Source organism: Hevea brasiliensis, chromosome 2 (assembly GCF_030052815.1).
Source record: "Hevea brasiliensis isolate MT/VB/25A 57/8 chromosome 2, ASM3005281v1, whole genome shotgun sequence".
Lineage (NCBI taxonomy): Eukaryota > Viridiplantae > Streptophyta > Magnoliopsida > Malpighiales > Euphorbiaceae > Hevea > Hevea brasiliensis.
In genome coordinates this window covers 114,604,342-114,623,581 of record NC_079494.1, presented here as the reverse complement: position 1 = coordinate 114,623,581, position 19,240 = coordinate 114,604,342, and the positions used below count along the sequence as shown (strand labels likewise).

At 30.0% G+C, this 19,240-nt stretch overlaps 1 protein-coding gene across 1 annotated transcript; it reads left to right on the top strand.

The window, feature by feature from the left end:
• Positions 1–1,776: 1,776 nt before the first annotated feature.
• On the top strand, positions 1,777–3,289 carry LOC110644865 (LOB domain-containing protein 16). The gene is made up of 2 exons (XM_021797824.2): positions 1,777–2,249; positions 2,789–3,289. The coding sequence occupies exons 1-2, from the start codon at positions 1,959–1,961 to the stop codon at positions 3,131–3,133; spliced, it is 636 nt and encodes a 211-aa protein (XP_021653516.1). The 5' UTR covers positions 1,777–1,958; the 3' UTR covers positions 3,134–3,289.
• Positions 3,290–19,240: the final 15,951 nt, after the last annotated feature.

Genomic DNA, 19,240 nt, shown 5'->3' with positions numbered 1-19,240 from the left:
GAGCTTTGTCAGTAAGATCCATGCCTCTGTAAATATCGAGCTATGTCTTGAAACAGCTTTTAGACGGTAGCCAGGGGTTGCTGTTGATGTCCATCTAAGAATTAGGAATAACTGGAACCAACACGATGTTTGTGGAATCTTTACTGGACGTTTGCGTATGTATTGTCTTTGTTTATGTTGAGTAATTTGTCCGAATTTAAGATCAACAGCATTTTAGGTCTTCCATTTCTTTTTAATTGGAGATTAATAGATGCGTGGTCACGCGAAAACAAGAAAGAACATAAATAAATAACCCTTGATTTCTAATCGTTAAAACATTTTCATATGCGAGCATGATCAACACGAGGCAAAGAATATTAAATCGAACAGATAAAATGAAGTTTCCTTAATTGGAGGCAGCTATGTTGGTTGACCTTGGACTTCAATTCATAATTTGAGAACCGACTCTTCGAAATCGAAATCCCAGGTGAAGTTGAAATTTGATAAGGCTGCATGTGAGAGGATGATGTGGTAAAATTGACTCCAGAATCCAAAAAATATGATGATAATGTCATGGGGGGTGATTAGATACTGAAACTTGCGTGGGTTGGCATTGGCATTTTGGCAAGGAAGATGTGATGCAGTGAACTAACATAACATCATTTTCATTTCTGCTTTTTTAGGTGCTAACATCCATTTTCCTTTGTTAAGGATGACGATTTCTTCCATGCTCTTCCTGCTTCTCCCTTCACCATTGTCACGCCCTCTTTTTCACTCTCCTTTACTTGTTTTTTAATCAGCTTTTAAAGTGATTGCTAAAACATATGTCACTTTCATTTGCCGTTTTTTTTTTTTAATTACTAAAAGAGAATTTGAGTCCTTAATTTCAAAGTGAAAATTACCTTATTTGAAAATGTGGTCCAAGATTAAAGTGAAGTGCATGAACTGTTCAAAAACATGTTTGCAATGTCAAATAAAGACAAAAGAAATATCATCATATCAGATTTTATGGCATATCAATCATAGATAGATAGATAGTTGATTCTAAAAACTTGCTCAACACTAATCTACTGAAGATCTATCACGTTTTGTTGGTGGGTGCATCGTGCATTTTGATGTTTTATGCTGATGATCCTGCCAATACTTCTCACTTCAAACTATCTTCAAAATTGTTTCTTTTTTCCCTTTTCTTTGTCTCTTTCTCACATTGGAGGCAAAACAAACGAGGGTAACACACTAATTTCACCAACTTTGCTTCCACTGCAATCGCTCTTTAGGATCGTTTAATTTTTCTCTAAATGTTTAATAAAAGTAAGAAAAAGAATTTAATTAATACTTAAAAGGAAGACTCCAATTGGGCTACGCAGACTTCCCACTCCTGGCATAAATAATCATTCGAAAGTAAAAAATAAAATTTGCTCTCTATAAAAACACAAAAGTGAAGTGTTGAATTAGTAGACTGGTTGTCGGTAGAGATAACCGGCAGGTGGCTGTAGGCCGAGAGCCACAAAGCGACAACCAGCAGCAGTTCCCAGGTGCGGCGTTCGGCGGAAAAAAGAAAATAATACTCAACTTAATATTATTAAAATAAAACGAACTTGAAATTCCAAAAGCAAAACTATTTAAAAAAAAAAAAAAAAAGGAAACTAAACATTTCTCATATAATAAGATGGTCCGTCCGATTAAAATATAAGCCTCAAATTGCATCAACCATTAGCAAATGTTCCCTTAGAACCCTACATCAAGACCTTCCATGTCCCCCATTCACTTCTCTTATAAGCACCCTCCCTTTTATGTCCCTTTGTCCCAAAACCCACTTCCCTACCCTCCACCCTTAAGACCCCCCCTCCTCTCCCTCCCTCTTATAGCCTTATTTTCTTGCACCATTTCCTAGTGTGCTCGTGTGCCTAAATTATATTTCAAGATTCTCCATATCTCTCTCTATTATTATTATTATTATTATTATTTTTCCCACTGCCATGGCATCATCTGGAAGTGGCACCGGTTCTCCTTGTGGAGCATGCAAGTTTCTCCGGCGAAAATGCGCGTCGGATTGTATTTTTGCACCTTATTTTTGCTCGGAGCAAGGGCCTGCTAGATTTGCAGCCATTCACAAGGTTTTTGGTGCTAGTAATGTTTCCAAGCTGCTTTTGCATGTACCAGCAGCTGATCGCTGTGAGGCTGTGGTCACAATCGCCTACGAAGCTCAAGCGAGGATTCGAGACCCAGTTTATGGATGTGTTGCTCATATTTTCGCCTTGCAACAACAGGTTCTTTCCAAGCTACCTGCCTACCTATATCTATATACTTTCTTTTCTTGAAATCTTTATCCCATATATTTTCACATATACATAAATTATAATATAAATGTTAATTATATATTTCTTTTTTAAATTACATACTCTTTTCATCTTGATTTTCATCCATCACTTATCCACCCAGAATTTTATGCAATTTGATATCAGTTCTTCCTACATTAATTTTTTTAATAAAATCATATTTATAGTTAAACCTTACTTTCTTATATATATATATATATATATATATATATATATATATATATATATATATATATATATATATATATATATATATATATATATATATATATTTTAAACTCTTGTTGAGTATTTTCTTATATTTTGCCATATTGTTGGTATCATCAAAATCTAAATACTAGTTTAATTTTCATCAAAGCATGCCTTAATTTTCCAGCTTTCCTTGATGATATAGCGATATATATAGCTCTCTAGTAAGTGAGCTTTTGGCAAGTCTAATAATAAATAATAAATCTACAAAATTTTCCCAGGTAGCATGCTTGCAAGCCCAATTGATGCAAGTGAAAGCTCAGCTGGCACAAAATCTAGTCGACTCATCACGCAATATAGAGAATCAATGGCAAGGAAATATGTATGGGGTTCAATCATCATTTCCAAGTAATTATCATCATCAAGCTTATAATTGTATGATGAATCCAATCTCTCCACAGAGCTCACTGGAATCTGTTGAGCATAGCAATGATGGGATCATAAGCATGCAAGATATACAAAGCAACAGCGAAGATTTTTCATTCCAATCTTGTACCAAGAAAAAACCTTACGAGCCAGACTTGGGTGAGCTTCAAGCACTTGCACTTAGGATGATGAGGAACTAATTATTATATCAATAAATTTATAAAACATCTTGTTTCTTTGTGTGCTCAAACTGATGTGTATATACTTATGAGACCATCTAAGAAACTTGAGTTTTGATAAGCCTTAGAGGCATTCCCCTTTTGTTCAATCAAACAGATCATATAATGCCTTGGAAATTTCTTTCCTCTCTCTCTCTTAAGCTAGTAGCTTTATGTATTTAATATACTTTAAAAAGAAAAAGAGCTTGAATTTTCTATCTTTTACATTAAGAAGTGGACACTTAACCAAACACAAATAAAATTTTATTTTATTATTTTATGTTGTTTATTAATTATTAAGAATTTGTAATTATACAAAGACTTGGTAGCTAGCTAGAACAAGTTAACTTAACAGATTGGTTAACTTTAATTTCTAATAAAGATAATATATATATATTTTTTTTTTTACTGAACAACAATAATGGGGACAGTTCAGCTTCAATTGTATTAGTAAATGCTTCATTTTATATTATTCTTCTATCAAGTTAAGCGACAATATACATAGAGACAAATTTGAACCCTCCATTGTCCTTTGCCAGGATCATAATAATAATAATAATAAATACAGGGCTATTATAGGTTGGTGTAGATGATGACAATGTTGAGTGTGTATTTATTAATTATATACGAAACCCACGAGGTTAATTTTAGATGTTTCTTCCTAGTCAAGGTGACTGGTCTGGTCCTGGCTTTCTTTGTCATCGCTTGACAATGATGGATGCCAAATTGAGACAAGAAAAGAAACAGATTAATAAAAAATAATAATAATAAATGAGTTATTGTAAAATGAGATTATTTCTTTATTTATATTTTTTTATTCTAATTTCAATGAAATTAGAAGCCAATATATTTTAATGAAAATTTAAAATATTTAAGTTGGGCTTGTTCTAACATGTCTAGATGCAAATCACAATAATGGTTGGTGATTAGGCAAAAGATGAATGGAATGATTATGTGTAATACTCTTTGTCCCATAGCATTCTTTAAAATAAATTATTTATAAGTATCGAATTCTCACATAATCATACTTAATTTTTATGAAATTGAATTCTTTAATTTTAAATATAAAAATTAATTAAAAAAATTAATTGAATTAAATTCTCTTAAAATTCTAATTTTCAAATAGGAAAATAAAGACACACTCAACCTTAGGGTTAGTAGCCTATTAGGGACCCACTAGCCTGAGAAGTGAGGCTCTAATAAGTAGGTTTAACTAATGTAATACATTTCTTTAATTTTATGGGTTTAAATATGTATACTCATAATCTATGAGCATTGTATTCATAAAAATAGACAAAGTGTTCCCTTGATTGAATGCAGGAGATTACATTATGAGTTAGTAGCCTTTGACAACTTTTATCAAACCAATTAACCTAATTATTTCTTCTGCTTCATCCAAATCTTGTAATGGTAATCATCCCCTTTTTTAATTCATAATTTAATCAACAAGGAACACTCTTGCCCAGTTTCAATATGAGAACAATCATAAGAAATATGCCCTCTTTTTACAGCTTCAATTAAAGTATATATATATATATATACTAGCTAGTGATTATCAATGAATTATATGTAAAATTACGTAATCTTGAAATTAAGTCATAATTCAAAATTAAATGAATTAAAATATTCAAAATTTTATATTTTTATCATTCTAATTATTAAAATTAAAAAAAAAATAATTTTACAAGAATATATATTGGGATGCAGTAATTTTTTTTTAATAGGACAATTAGAGAAATAGAGACTCAAACTTAAGTCTGCCAGATAAGTAATATACCTTCAATTATGTAGATAGGGGGGTCGTAGTAAGGCGTAAGGCGAAATATCATTCACTAGAATTATATAAAATTCATCAGGTAATGCCCAGGAAAGATGGTGGAGTCACAATGGTCTTACTTAAGCACCACCTCCTTAGACAATATTTTCTAGACATGCATTTCATACAATTCTAATAGAATCAAACCACTGGTAAGTATCGTCTTCTTATAATACTACCACGGTACTAAAAATTTATGCCATTAAGGCATAGATAGACAGGAGTTACCATCCAGGTAATAACCATGACATATTCAGTATTTCTTCTTGGGGTTATGGATGGTAACTTACTCCTTACAGAGTTTCCACAATCGTCATTACCATAGCCCAATGTTGTCACGACCCAACCTATGGGCCGAACCGGCACTAGGACCTGGCCAGCCTAAAGCCCCCGAGGCCGGTAATAAGCCTAACTATTCCTCAACCCAACTCTAAGGCTCATTTGGGCCCAATTTCAAGAATTCAACCGAACAGAGTCCGGCTATAAAATGGACAATTTAACGGAAAGTTTTTGACTCGCCCGACCTGTAAACACAATATATAATAAATTGGGGAGCTCAGCTCACCCTCCACATAATCAAAATGTCATAACTCAAATAGGAGTTCAGCTCCCTTATCCAATTCCATCATGCATACAGTTAATAATTTTACAAGTCCAATATAACTTTTATAATACAGGCGCAAAATAAAAATAAGTGTTTCTAACACATGCAGAGTCTAAAATTTAACTCAATTGTACAAAATACATTAAATACTATTAATAGACCTGCGAAGAAGAAGAGCAAGTTAGCCACAACAAATAATCCCCTGTAGCCTGAAAAAATAGATGAACAGGAGTGAGTATTCGACTCAGAGAGTAAAATACCAATTTTAATCATAATCTCTATAACTATCTAAAGCTAATATACTCTGTGGAGTGAAATGCAACATCGTCATAATTTTCATATCATAACAGCAAAAAGGCAATTTGGAGCACTACACACCCAACACTGTCAAGCAATACATATATGGGAGCTGATCCCCTATACAGCCCTCTTAATCTAACCTCTGCCAGCGAGTGTCTCTCAAGCCGGACTTTCGCTTAATAAACCAAATGCGAGGTCTCAGCGAGTGTCTCTCAAGCCATGTCTACCCTGAAGGACCGAGTCCCAGCGAGTGTCTCTTAAGCCGTGTCTACCCGTCCTGTCCATATCCAATACCATACCACACGCACGCCAACGCGCACACACTGCTCCAAATTACCATAAACAACAGCCATAACACTTCATTAATTTAAAATTCAACATAAATCATGCCTAATATTTAACTACATAGATATATATTTATAAGTGATGCATGGACATGCTTAAATATATAATAATATCGAAATTACAATTAAAATTAATATTTTACTCAGACTTAAATTGAGGTCAATGTGGCGGCTGGGCAGAGGAGGAAAGCTGTCCCTACTCACCTGACAATTTCATAGTAATTATTTAATATATTTGACTTGATACAAGCTTGGAAAAGACCAAAGACACCCTAAGTCGTGTCGAAAATCCGACAAAATCTCCCTTATACCTAGGACCTACCCAATCTGTAAAAGGGCTCAAAATGCACTTCTATATCCACAAATCACACATCCACAACTCAATCACATCACATAGCCCCCTCCTGGGCCTATCCAAACAGTCAACAATCACAATGTAGAAAATTATAGTTTAGTCCTTATAATTAACCTTTTTTGCAAAAACTACCAAATAAACTCTAAAAATTCTAAAACTTTGCCCTGCGGTCCTTAGCATTATTATTAAGCTAAGGCAAAAGGAATTATAATTTTCTAAGCTACCACGAATATTTTATAGATTTTAATCTAATTCAAGCACTAGATAATTAAGAAAAAGTAAGGTTCGGGTTTACCTATGCCGATTCTGACCCCGAGAATGCACTCGGGATGACTGACAATGGTGGGGTAGCCAAAATTTCTACCCAATTCCGAGTCTTTTTCGGTAGTCTGTCTGTCCGGCCTGAAATTTACATACCTGGGCAACCATTGAATTTCTGCGAATTAAAGGTACCTACACGAAACCCACAACACAGGGGTTAGTACAAAAATTTTACGGAATTTTCTAAGCTCATTTAATACTCAGAAAAATACTACAAAGTTTCGCGGGACCTATTGAAAAACGGTGTCAGAAAATTTTAAAATTGGTATCGCCGCGAAGCTCTCAATGAGTGGAGCACTTCGGTACTCTCGGTTTTCTCGTGGGGTTCACGATTTGCGAGAAATTTAGCCCAAAAGTTGAAATGAGCTAAAACTTCTTGGACAAAAATTGGGCAAACCACTTGATGGATTTTTATGGGTTTTGACACAAGACATGGTTCGATCGGTGGCCGGATCGGCCGAATTTTGGCCGAAAAGACGAAACGGTGTGCGCGCGTTGGGTGGGCTTCGATCGACGTTTCCGGCGGCCTGGAGGCTTGCCGGCTGCATGGAAGAGGCGGGGGAGGTGCGCCAGAGTGTGGGGGAGGGCTGGGTGGCGGTTGGCCTGCGAGGGGCGGAGAGGGGAGAGAGAAAACCGGTGAGAGAGAGGAGAGGGTCGCACGACGCGGGAGGAAAAAAGAAAAAGGAAAAGGCCGGTCCGATTCAATCAGTCCGACCCAATCCGGTTCAATTTGGTCAGTTCGATTCAAGATACTTGAAATTAAATTTTTACTCTGCCTTGGGACCGAAAACGAGGCCCAAAAATTTCAAAAAAAATTCTGAAAAACTCAAAAAAATTCGTAGAGTTCAAATATATTTTTAGTTTTGTCACGTGATCTTTAAATTAATTTTTAAAAATCATCAAAGTTTTATATTTCAGAAAATCAAACTCGATTTCTAAAATTCGAAAAAATTTTAAATAATTTCCCAAAATTTAAATAAAACAAAATATAAATAATTACCCATAAAATAATAAATTTAAAAAAATTAGGGGTGTTACAAATGTCTAGATTCGGGATAGTAAGTACGTAAAAAGAAGGTGTTAGACACCCCTTATGCCTGGTCTAATCTCATTAATTCAAGTACCAGTCCTCCACTAATGTTTCTAGAAGTCTTATTTATTATTCATCTATTAAACTTTATCCTAAAAATGCAATTCGAATCCTACATACTCAAGTAATTCATAAAAATATTGTTGTTTACAAGCAGTTTTTATGCACAACTAATTTCCATCTATGGGGTTGCTAATTATTTAAATAATATTTACTGGATGACTAAAATTAATTTATTATTGAGAATTTAATTTACAAACAAATTCAATTTCAAACAACCCTAAGTTTCTATTTAACCTAATTAATTAATTAATTTTTTTTTACTAAGTTACCCTAAGGACAATTAAACTAAATTAATTATGTATATGTATAATTTATTTTGATATCACATAATGCCCAAATAATCACAACCTAATAAAGATTTCTATAGTGCTAATTTATTTTACAATTACCAAGTATTAAATTAAATTTATTTTATATGCCAATGTTAGTTTAATTTACAAACAAGATTAATTTTAATTTACCAAGTATTTATTTAAACTAATTACATGCAAAAGTTGATTAAATTAAAAATAAAATTAATTTTAATTTACCAAATAAAAATCCTATTATTACTACAATTTCATGCTAACAGTTATTCTTAGAATTTAGGGCTACTTACTTATTAGTAATTATAGTTGTCATTAAGACAAGCTACCCTTAAAAAAAGGTATTCTCTTCTAGTATGGTAATGATATCTCTGACTTACTCCCGTTTAGTTCTACGTAAATGTCTTCTTTGGTACTTATCTTAGAGCTACTTGCCAATTTTGTTTATAATAAAAAAAATAAAGAAAACTTAAAGAAAATAAAGGAAGTAAAAAAAATAAGAAAATACTAATAACAATTCGCATTAGATACGAACTCCAGTCTCTTAAGGGGTTAAGATTTCTAATTAGTTACAACTACCTAAGGGTCCAGATCTCTAACATATTTCAAACACTTCATAACACTTCTTAAATTAAAAGGACATAGAAAAATAAATCAAATATCAGTTGGAACCTAAGAACACACAAGAACATGTATAACCATACAATTCTCAGATTCTGACAGATTGATAGTAATAAGAAATTTAATTTTTGAAAAATAGTTACACATGCCTAAAAATCCTGAAAAAATTACAGAAAACAGCTGAAACATCATACAAGATCATAAAATTTATGGACCAAACAAAACCCTAGCCGAATAGTCTACACAAATAGTAACTTTTCCTAGTAACAGAATCGCACTACTTTTTTGTAAAATTCATAACTCACCAACCACAATAGATATGAATGCGAAACCAATTGAAAAAGATTCATAAGATTTTGAACTTAATTTTAGATGCTAGATTCACACAAAAATATTAAGAAACAAGGGAGATACGTGTTTCATAATTTAGGTATACTGCAAATCAGATTTTACAGGAATCCTAACTTCAAACAGCCATAACTTACAAAATACAAAAGCTTTTTCAATGATTATTGAGCCTAAAATTAATAAAATTTCGTATAAAATATAAATATAATTTTTCTAAAATTTTTACAGATTCAGAAAATAACAAAAAGTAATAAAAACATAGGAGACAAAAAAAACTGAATATGTGTAGTGTTATGTATCCCTCCAAATTAAATATAATTACATAATCTACATGAACATGCAAGATAAATTAAAAGACAAAGAATATAAAATTAAATATTATGTGACAAAGATCTTGAAAAGAAAATAATAAAAACCAACATTCAAGAAATCGTACAAGAAAATCTTCTTGAATAAAAGAAAAGAAAAGAAACAAGAACTAAAAGAATTTTGAATATATCTACAATATCTCTAAATAGCTCTGAATTTTCTGAATATTTCTAAATCTCTTTTTTTTTTCTTCCCCCTCAGTAGGGTATTTATAGGGTTTTGGGAGAAAGGTGTGGTGGGGTTTAAAGTCTTAGGGTGATAAAGTTTAGATAACTTCAATAACTAGAATTGGGAAATTTAGGTGAGACTAGGATATGGGTGAGGTGTTTCAACTAATAAGAAGAGAGGGAGAGGGGGCAGTACCAATAAGAAATGAGGAATAGAGTGGGGCCGAGTAAAAGAGAGAGTTTGTATGGGAGAGAAAAAGAGAAAAAAAATATTTTTTTATTTTAATTTTTAGAAAATAAATTAAATGGATTATATTTAAAATTCCTAATTAGGCCAAATTAAACTTAATTATGTCCATTTAAGAACTACTAATATTAAATTTAAACAAAAGAAAAATTTTATTTAAATTTAATTAAATTAATTTCTCAAAAAATATATTTTTTTTTTCAAGATCATGCGATGTAATTAATAATTCAGCTCTATGTCTCCAATTATATCTTATAATCATACAATTTTTTCATCATCGGATTTCCCACAGCCTTAATGCACATACTCATAATAAATCATAAAATAAGGGTCTTCAAATTACTGAACTAAATCAGGTTAAACACATTGAAATGTGGTGATTTTTTGTTTTCAAATAGAAAAATTAAAAGAATGAAATCTCAAACCTAAGTCCACTCAGACTAAGCATGTTGGGACGTGGAGAATTGTTAATGATAGAATATGAGTTTTCTGTGGAAGGCAGTATACATTAAGTGGTGAAATAGAAATATAAATAAATAAGATTCAGTGAATATATAATGATATGAGTGGCTATATAGGCTTATATATATAGGCAATTGATCGATGCAAGAAAGACAAAGAGGATAATTGGAAACCTATAAAATTGGCTCAACTATGGAAATAATGATTTCCATCAAGATTTTCTTTTTATAGTGGAACAACTAGATACTATTTTCTACACTCTGCAACTTCAGACAAAGTGAAATTTTCAAACATCGGGAAAGATAATTGATGAATGAAAATCTATGATTTAATATATAAATTATCACATAAATATAATTTTTTTTTTCAAATTTCTTAAAAATAAAATAGAAATTAATCATTTATGAATAATTTTATATATATTTATAATCATTAATTATAATTTATAATTAGCATTGGGATTATTTATAAAATTGTAATATGAGTTTAAATTTTAATTGAAATTAATTATAAAAAATAATAAACCTTAAATTTCTGTAGATTTCACGATCTCAACATGCACAGGTGTAGATGACCTGACAACACATACCACGAGCAAATAGTTTCGCCAAGTTGGTTAACAAATGCATGCATCTCCCTCAAATCAGACAAGAAAAATATAAAATTTTGCTGAAATTCGAAAATTTTTTGAGAATAATTTATATTATAATTTTTGAGATATAATAAAATTTATATTTTAATCTTTTAATTTTTTTTTAGATAAAAAATAAGTTAATTTCTTGAATATATTTCTGTAAATAAATTATTTTTGGTACGTAAATCTCAAAGGGCAAACTTAGTAAAGCCGCATATGGGATTTAATCAAACCCGATGATGGCTTCGAGCCCATGGCCATTTGTAAAATGCGTATATATTATAGCCATAGTCAAGCAGCAAGCAACCACTTTCACACTTTGGCCTTCCCAGTTGTACAATAGCAAAGAGAAATATAAATATATAAAAAGCTCAAAAACCCTTTAATTAATTAATTAGATTAATTCTTGGAGTGTTTTGCAGTTAATTAAAAAGACAGGGAAGTGATTATTATTCCAAAGACCCATTAATTAAATGGGTGGTGAGTGATGATTAGTTGTTGTGTTTGAAGTGAGAAACCCTAAAGAAGGAGAAGACAAGAAAAGAAAGAACAAGACTTTAATATAAGCCTCCCTCCAGCCTTTAAAGATAAAAGAGAGAAGAAAGAAAGCTTATTGATTTCTTCTTACTTTGCCATATTTCTCTGTTGAGAGCGCATGTTCTTTTGTCTGTTTGAATATGGTGGATTATTACGGACAAAAAATAATTAATTAAATAAATGAAATAAAGTTTTGCGTCAAATTCTCTATATTGGATGCATTATGATATATTAAATTCATTGTTTATGAACAACAATTCACCAATTTTAGGGAGAGACTCACTAAAGATAACTCATTAATGGAAAATAACTTGCACCCACAAAATTATTATTATTAAATTTATTTATTTATCTATACAAGAATTGGTTTGTTGTAAAGCAGTTTTCATTCACATGACACCAATGATTTATTAGTTTTTTCTTGTCATAAAAATATTGAAAGAAAACAAAAGAAAACAGAAAGATAAAAGAAGCCGTTCAGGCTAAAGCACATATGACATATATATATCAATCAGATCCTTCATATTTATTTTATAATTCATGGAATATTAATTCCTGAATTCTCCCTTACAGTGAATTTTTTTTTATCCAATAAATGAGAGTTCTTCGAGTATAAGAGTTATAACCCCTTTAGGCCACAAGCCTAGAGTGATTGGTTGACGTCCTCATTTAATTTAATTCTATAGAAAGGGACATATCACAATGACACTCAATGAAACGAACCATTTGACAACTCGCTATCTCCTTTCATTGCGCTTATAAGTAAAAATAATATTTAATTATATCATATTAGTGCGGGAAATCGAACTAAGGTAGAATAAAGCTATTTCACTAAGTTAACAATCAAATTAACTCGCTCAATAAATTTTATTATTACACCCAATTCTTATTAATATAACTAAAGCATATATTTAATCAGGAAGGTAAGGTTTTGTTATCATAAATTTATTTATTTATTGCTGTAGGATTTAAATAATACAAAAATTTTTGGCAATAGAATATGCACACACGTGCAATCTTAGCCATGTGATTGTGGGGCCAGTGATGTGTTGAATGGATGTGGAAGAATATGTCTTTACATATAAGCTTTTTAAGTATGCAATGATAGTGTTATTTTTAAAATATGTATATATATATGGGGCAATTTTAAGATTTAAAGTTCCATTAAAAACAACATAAATCATAATTATTATAGAATGTAATTAAGCCAAATCGTATGAGTATTGTTTATTGAGTACGTTATGAAGGAGCCGGAGTAGTAGGCAGGAATCATCTTGAGGCTTCAAAACCCACATGATAATAAAAATTATCAGGAGAGGAGATGGCCCATAAACCCAGCCCAGTCGTCGTTGCATTTCCGAATCATAATCGATATATATATATATATTTTTTTTTTTTTTGAAGAATCAGTCCTCAAATGCTATTCTTTCACTTTTTGTATTATTATATTGTATATTATATGGGCAAAACCCATGCAAGATACAAGGATCATGAATCACAAAATAAATGGGCCTAGCCCAAATACACTGAATATTGACCAAATTAAGCACAACATAGGCCGTAGGCCATGACACTCACTGACTATAAGCCTATGGTTTCCTTGCTGGGTTTTGGGTCTTTGTTTTCTTGGGCTTGGATATGGGCTTAACTAGGATCCCTTTCTTGTAATCGGCTTAGGGCCTTATATCTTTTATGTAGTTTAATGAACTCTGCCATGTTGTAAAATTTTGGAGAAATATAGAAAATGAAGGAATAAAATAAATAAATAAATTGAAGGGAGATTTTCATAGGCAAAGCAATTCTAAGAAACTATTTTTAGAATAGTAATTTTTCCTCTAAATATAAAAAGTTGAATAAAAATTCTATCTCATGATACAATGCCTAATAAGAAATTAAATTTGCACTATTTAATTTTTTTTACCATAATAACTCAGCCAAAAAAATGATAGAGAAAATTCAAATGCAATATCAAAACCTTTATCCATTTTCTATAATTAAAATATTAAATAAACATTCACCATTCTCTCTCTCTCTCTCTCTCTCTCTCTCTCTCTCTCTCTCTCTCTCTCTCTCTCTCTCTCTCTCTCTGTGAATTCAATAAGATAGGTGAAATTTTACCCTTACGTTGTAGAATACTAAAAGCATGAGTTCAAATTGCTTGAAAGAAGATAAGGAAAGAGGCACTACATTGAATACTTTTATAAAGGCAATTGGTAAACTTTGCAATTGAAGATAATTTGTAATTTGCCATTTTTAAGCTGCGGCAGCAAAGTCTCCATTATTTTTATTGTAAAAAATTATATTTCGATCTAAAAAAAAAAAAAATAGATGAAGGGAGGGGTGCTATGCGTATCGGTGCGTGAAAGATAGGTTCGGAACATTCCATTTTTGAAAAGCATTGGGACCCACCAAACGGGTGTTTGGATAGGAACGAGCTATCCCGTGAAATGCGGCGACCAATTAAAATGTGGTCCCACAAGCCACGAGGACGAAAATCTAATCACTACCCTTGGCCTCCGTTTTGGTTTTCAATTCACTGGCCTCTCCCCATCTCTCACGTGGTAACGTGGAGGAGGGATGACTGTGGGCAGGGTCCGACAAATGGACAAGTGAGGGCTTGACGCGTGTTGTTGATGGTCGATACACTGGATTGGGCTTTGGTGAACGAGGAAGATGGACGACGAAAAAGTCCTTTTGGAATCCTCGTTGTCCCTTCCCTTCTCATGTGCCCACATTACATAGTTTTTATATATTTCACAGCAATTTCCACATAATTAATCAATAAAATTATAATTTAATCTTCTAAAATTTCACATTAATTATAAATAATATATATATGTATAACTTATATAATAATAAAAATTTTATTAAAATTATTATAATTTTAATAAATATTTATTTTTATTACTAAATTATGTATGTATCTATCTACTAATAAAAAAAGACATTCTTAAATAAAAATAAAATATAAAATTGAGTATCTTAGTGTGATTTTAATTGAAGTCCGAAAGTGAGTAGGGCATGTTCAGGAATTAATCCTTCAGATCCCATATCAATCATGGACAGTGCGCATGTATAAATTTATTTTATTTTAATTCTCTTTTTTATTTTGGCTAAATTAGCAAATTCAGATGAAAATTATGAAGAAAATGATTTGCCGAACCCAAAAAAGAAAGCAAAAATGCCTTTTAAAAAGAAGAAATGAAGACAGCAGCACTCGTGTGATTGCAGATTCATCAATCAATTATTCCGCCACTATCTGAAGCTATAAAACTAACAGAAGTCATTGTCTCAGGCTTTGAACTTTGCTACTCCCACCATTTGCCATTGAATCAATCGATTTCACATTTCTATTTTTATTTTTATAAATATTTTTTTCTAATTATTTAATTTTTATCTTACTTGATTTTTATATTATTTATTTTATAATTATATTATATTTCAATAATTTATTTAATAATTTTATAAAAAATAATTCATTCAGTAATAACTGTTGTACACATGGCTAATAATTAATAGTTGATAACTGATTATAATTGATATATATTAAATATCTAATAAAATTATGTCTGACTTTTATTGTTATATATAAAATAACTAATAAAAAAATATATATCATATTATTTATTTTACTATTGAAATAAATATATAATTATTAATTTATTATATAACATATTAAAATATAATTATTTTGTAAGTATAAATAAAAAGAACATTATAATTATTATATTTATAATATTTTATATTTATTTATTATAATTTTAAAATAATTTATTGATATAAAAAATTATTTTAAAGACACAAAAATTTTAATTAATAATTAAAAAAATAATAATATAATTTAAAGAAAAAATATTAAATTAACTATCATCTGATAAAAAATAATTCTAAAAATAAAGTTGATATAAACTATAACAGCCAATGAATATCTATCAATTGTCTATCATTTATTAGTTTTATTTATCAAAAACCTTGATTTACCCATTTAGATGTTTTTTTAGTGCATAACAAATCAACAACTCACTTACAAAATAAATTGGTTTTTATTGAAGAGGGAAAATAAGGATGGCAACAGGTATCCGTGAAAACCACTGTATCTAAATTCAAACCCAATTAATATTTTTAAAAAATTCTAAATACGATTAAAATTTATTGTCAACTAATTGAAATCGTCTCAAACCCGATTATTATTACTTGAAAAAAATTTTCACTCGTTTAATTTTATATATTTTAATTAATATTTTACATAAAAAATTATTTTGATTAATAATTTATATTTTAAAAATTTAATAACTTTATAAAATATTTAAATTATATTTTATATAAATAAAATTTATAATTATTAATATAAAAATATATATTTATATTTAATTATATATTTATATAAATAAATTTGAATAATAACTACTCAATATGTAAAATTTAAATTCGATTTAAATTTATTACAAATATTTTTTTAAATATAAATTTATTTTAAATTTAATTATATAATATTTAAATCCTTCTTATTAAAATTTAATTGAATCAAATACCCATCAAACTATAATCCATTGCCATATCAGAGAAAAGTCGTTACTAGAATTTGACGAAGTCCACATTTGATAATTGGTAAATCGTAACATAGGCACGCAAACATTTTGAGCATTAATCCTTGTTCATACCAAAACGGAATGGCAATCATGTAAACGGGAAAGAACCACGTGAGTAATTGTCTGATGTGAAGTCACAGCATTTGCTTTTCTATTTTGAAATGCTTATCCAGTTGAGTTGCCAGCTAGGAAGTGGTTCTGTCGGGGCAGCGCCGTGATGTCTGGGCCACGCTCTCCCAGTCAAAGTCCTCTTTATCCATAATATTACAATTTTAGCCTTCTTTTTTTCTTTTAATAAAAAAAAACACATTTATTAAATACCAATATATTCTGCTTTTCTTTTTTTTTTTTGACCATGACGCCACCATGACCATGGTCCAATGTCCATAGCTCTCTTTACATTAGCCAAACGCTTACCCAGCTGTCATTTGCGAGCACACAGCTCATCTTATCTTCTGACAGATAGCCTTTTTACCAGCTGATGGTCACCTAACCTCCGTTTTATTTACTCCTGCTGTGCTGACTTTCACCTTATTGGTTAATCTTGGTATATTCCATTTTGCTCCTCAATTTCACTTGCAATGTATATGAATTAAAAAATCCAAGTTGCTGTGAAGTTTTACACACTGTTTGGATATGTGGAAAAGAAAAAGAAAGAAAATAACTAAAAAAAATAAATTGAGATTATATTTTTTTATTTAAAAAAAAAGAAAAATAATAGAAAAAAGGAAAATCAAAATTATTTTGCATTAAAGATAAAATAAAGTAATCAAGAGAAAAAAATGTAATTTAATTAATGAAATTATATATATCTCTCATTTTTTTCATTTTAATTTTTTAAATAATTTATAAAATTGAAACTAAAATAGGGATTTTAAAAAATTAGTACTATTTTCTTTCCTGAACCCTCTTCTCAAATGAGAGAAAATAAATTTTTTTCTCCTTTTCTTCGCTATTTTTCTTCCTTACCCAAACATAGCGTTAGATTCCCCCAAACTGGCTGACGGCTAACCCTATGCCACGCCCAGGAAGTAAAATATAAATTATCTTTTGAAAAATGCTATATTGTTGTTAGTTTAAATCTTATTTTAAATAATCTCAAAATTATTTTACTATTAAGTAAAATATTATGTTTAATTTTTATTAATTTAAAATTTATTTATAATTTATAATTCTTTTACTTGTTACATTAATTTAAATTTCTTAATTTTATTAAAAATATTCACTCATTATTTTTTATTTTATGAATTATCACATAATTTAAATAAACACAAAACAAAAATTGATTCAATATTATATAATTTTAAGGTTTAGTGTCATAAAAAAAAATCCTTAACTATAGAAGCATCTCTCTAATCCTAGTTCTCATGTATGCACCTTTCCAACCATCGACAGGTCAAAACATTATCCATCTCTACTTGTACTCTTCATAAAGAATTCTACATAAATGTTGTAGACTTTTGAGTCTTTTTAATATTATTGTTGAAACTGCTATTAAGAAAAATAATTATATATATATATTAGTCATAAAGTATTAAAAAATAATTTAAAATTAAATTTAATAAATTTTAATCATAATAACACTAAAATAATAAAATAATTTTTTTAAATTGCTTTTCCTTTTTCACCGGTTCACTGGCCGACTAATTCGGATCAGGTACTGTAGAGGTTCATTGTGGGGTGACCCTCCCAATCCAGTCTGCTCCATCCACAATGCCATAATTCGAACCTTTGACATTGCTTAAGAAACCTAGCGTCTCATCTCGCTAGATCAACGGTTAGTTTTGAATCTCTAAATGTAATGTCAAACAGGCACTTCTAAATAAATATCCATTAATCTTAAATTATATTTGACACGATGTAACTAAAATTATAATGCAATTATAATTATATTAAAATACATTCATATGTATGTTTTTATATTATTTATAGTTGAAGAATTCTTTGATCAAATTGTATTGGTATTGGATCGTTTGTGCTTATTATCTTATTATAATTATAGAAACTATGTGTATTAGCCAATTAAAGCTTAAAGATTTAATGATTGGACTATTTTTTTTTCCCAAGTCAAGGCAGACTATGGTTCAATCCCTAACTAGACGTTGCTTGGACTATAAATTATTAACCCCATAACCTAAGAAGAAATAATTAATAAAAAATAAGAGAGATAAATGGATTTTTTTAAAAATAAATTTAGATAAATTTTTATCTAAATTAAATTTATTATAAATTTAAAATATAATACATGTCCTACATGTAAAATAAGTGAGATCTATATATTTATATTTTAAATTTAATATATCAAATTAGGTGAATTTTTTCCTAAATTTTGTTTTAAACTCCAAATTTGACATTATCTTGTGGATTAAGGAATAGATAAAGAAAATAGCAAACCATGTGTTAGTGGAGGATATTATAAACAAATGATTAAGACTTGAAAAATCTAATTTTTGTATGTCTAAATTACCCCTTATCCTTTTTCATTTTGTCACGTAATCTTAGATTAGGAGTAGCACCACCAACCTATATTGACCATAGAGTTTTATTGAAAAATATTTTAGGTGAGTTCTTCTGGCTGTTGCTAATAAAGGGACCAATTTCAAATGACATTTGCCTTCCATCCCCATATTCTTCTGTCATCTCAATCAAGACTCACCAACAGACAAGCTCAAGGTAAGTTCCAATCTAATTGCAGGTGAAAGCTCAAGCTTAATTTCTCAAGCTAATTATAAAGAAAAAATAGAAAGGGCAGTTTGGTAAATGGATAGGGGGAGTTGAAAACTGGAAGCGTGATACAAAATGAAAACTAGAGTTAAAAAGTAACCAGAGTGGATAGTTGGGTCGGCTCTGACTCTATCTCTATCCAATAAGGAGACGCCTCCTATATATACATTTCCTTCTCCCGCTTTCTCATCTT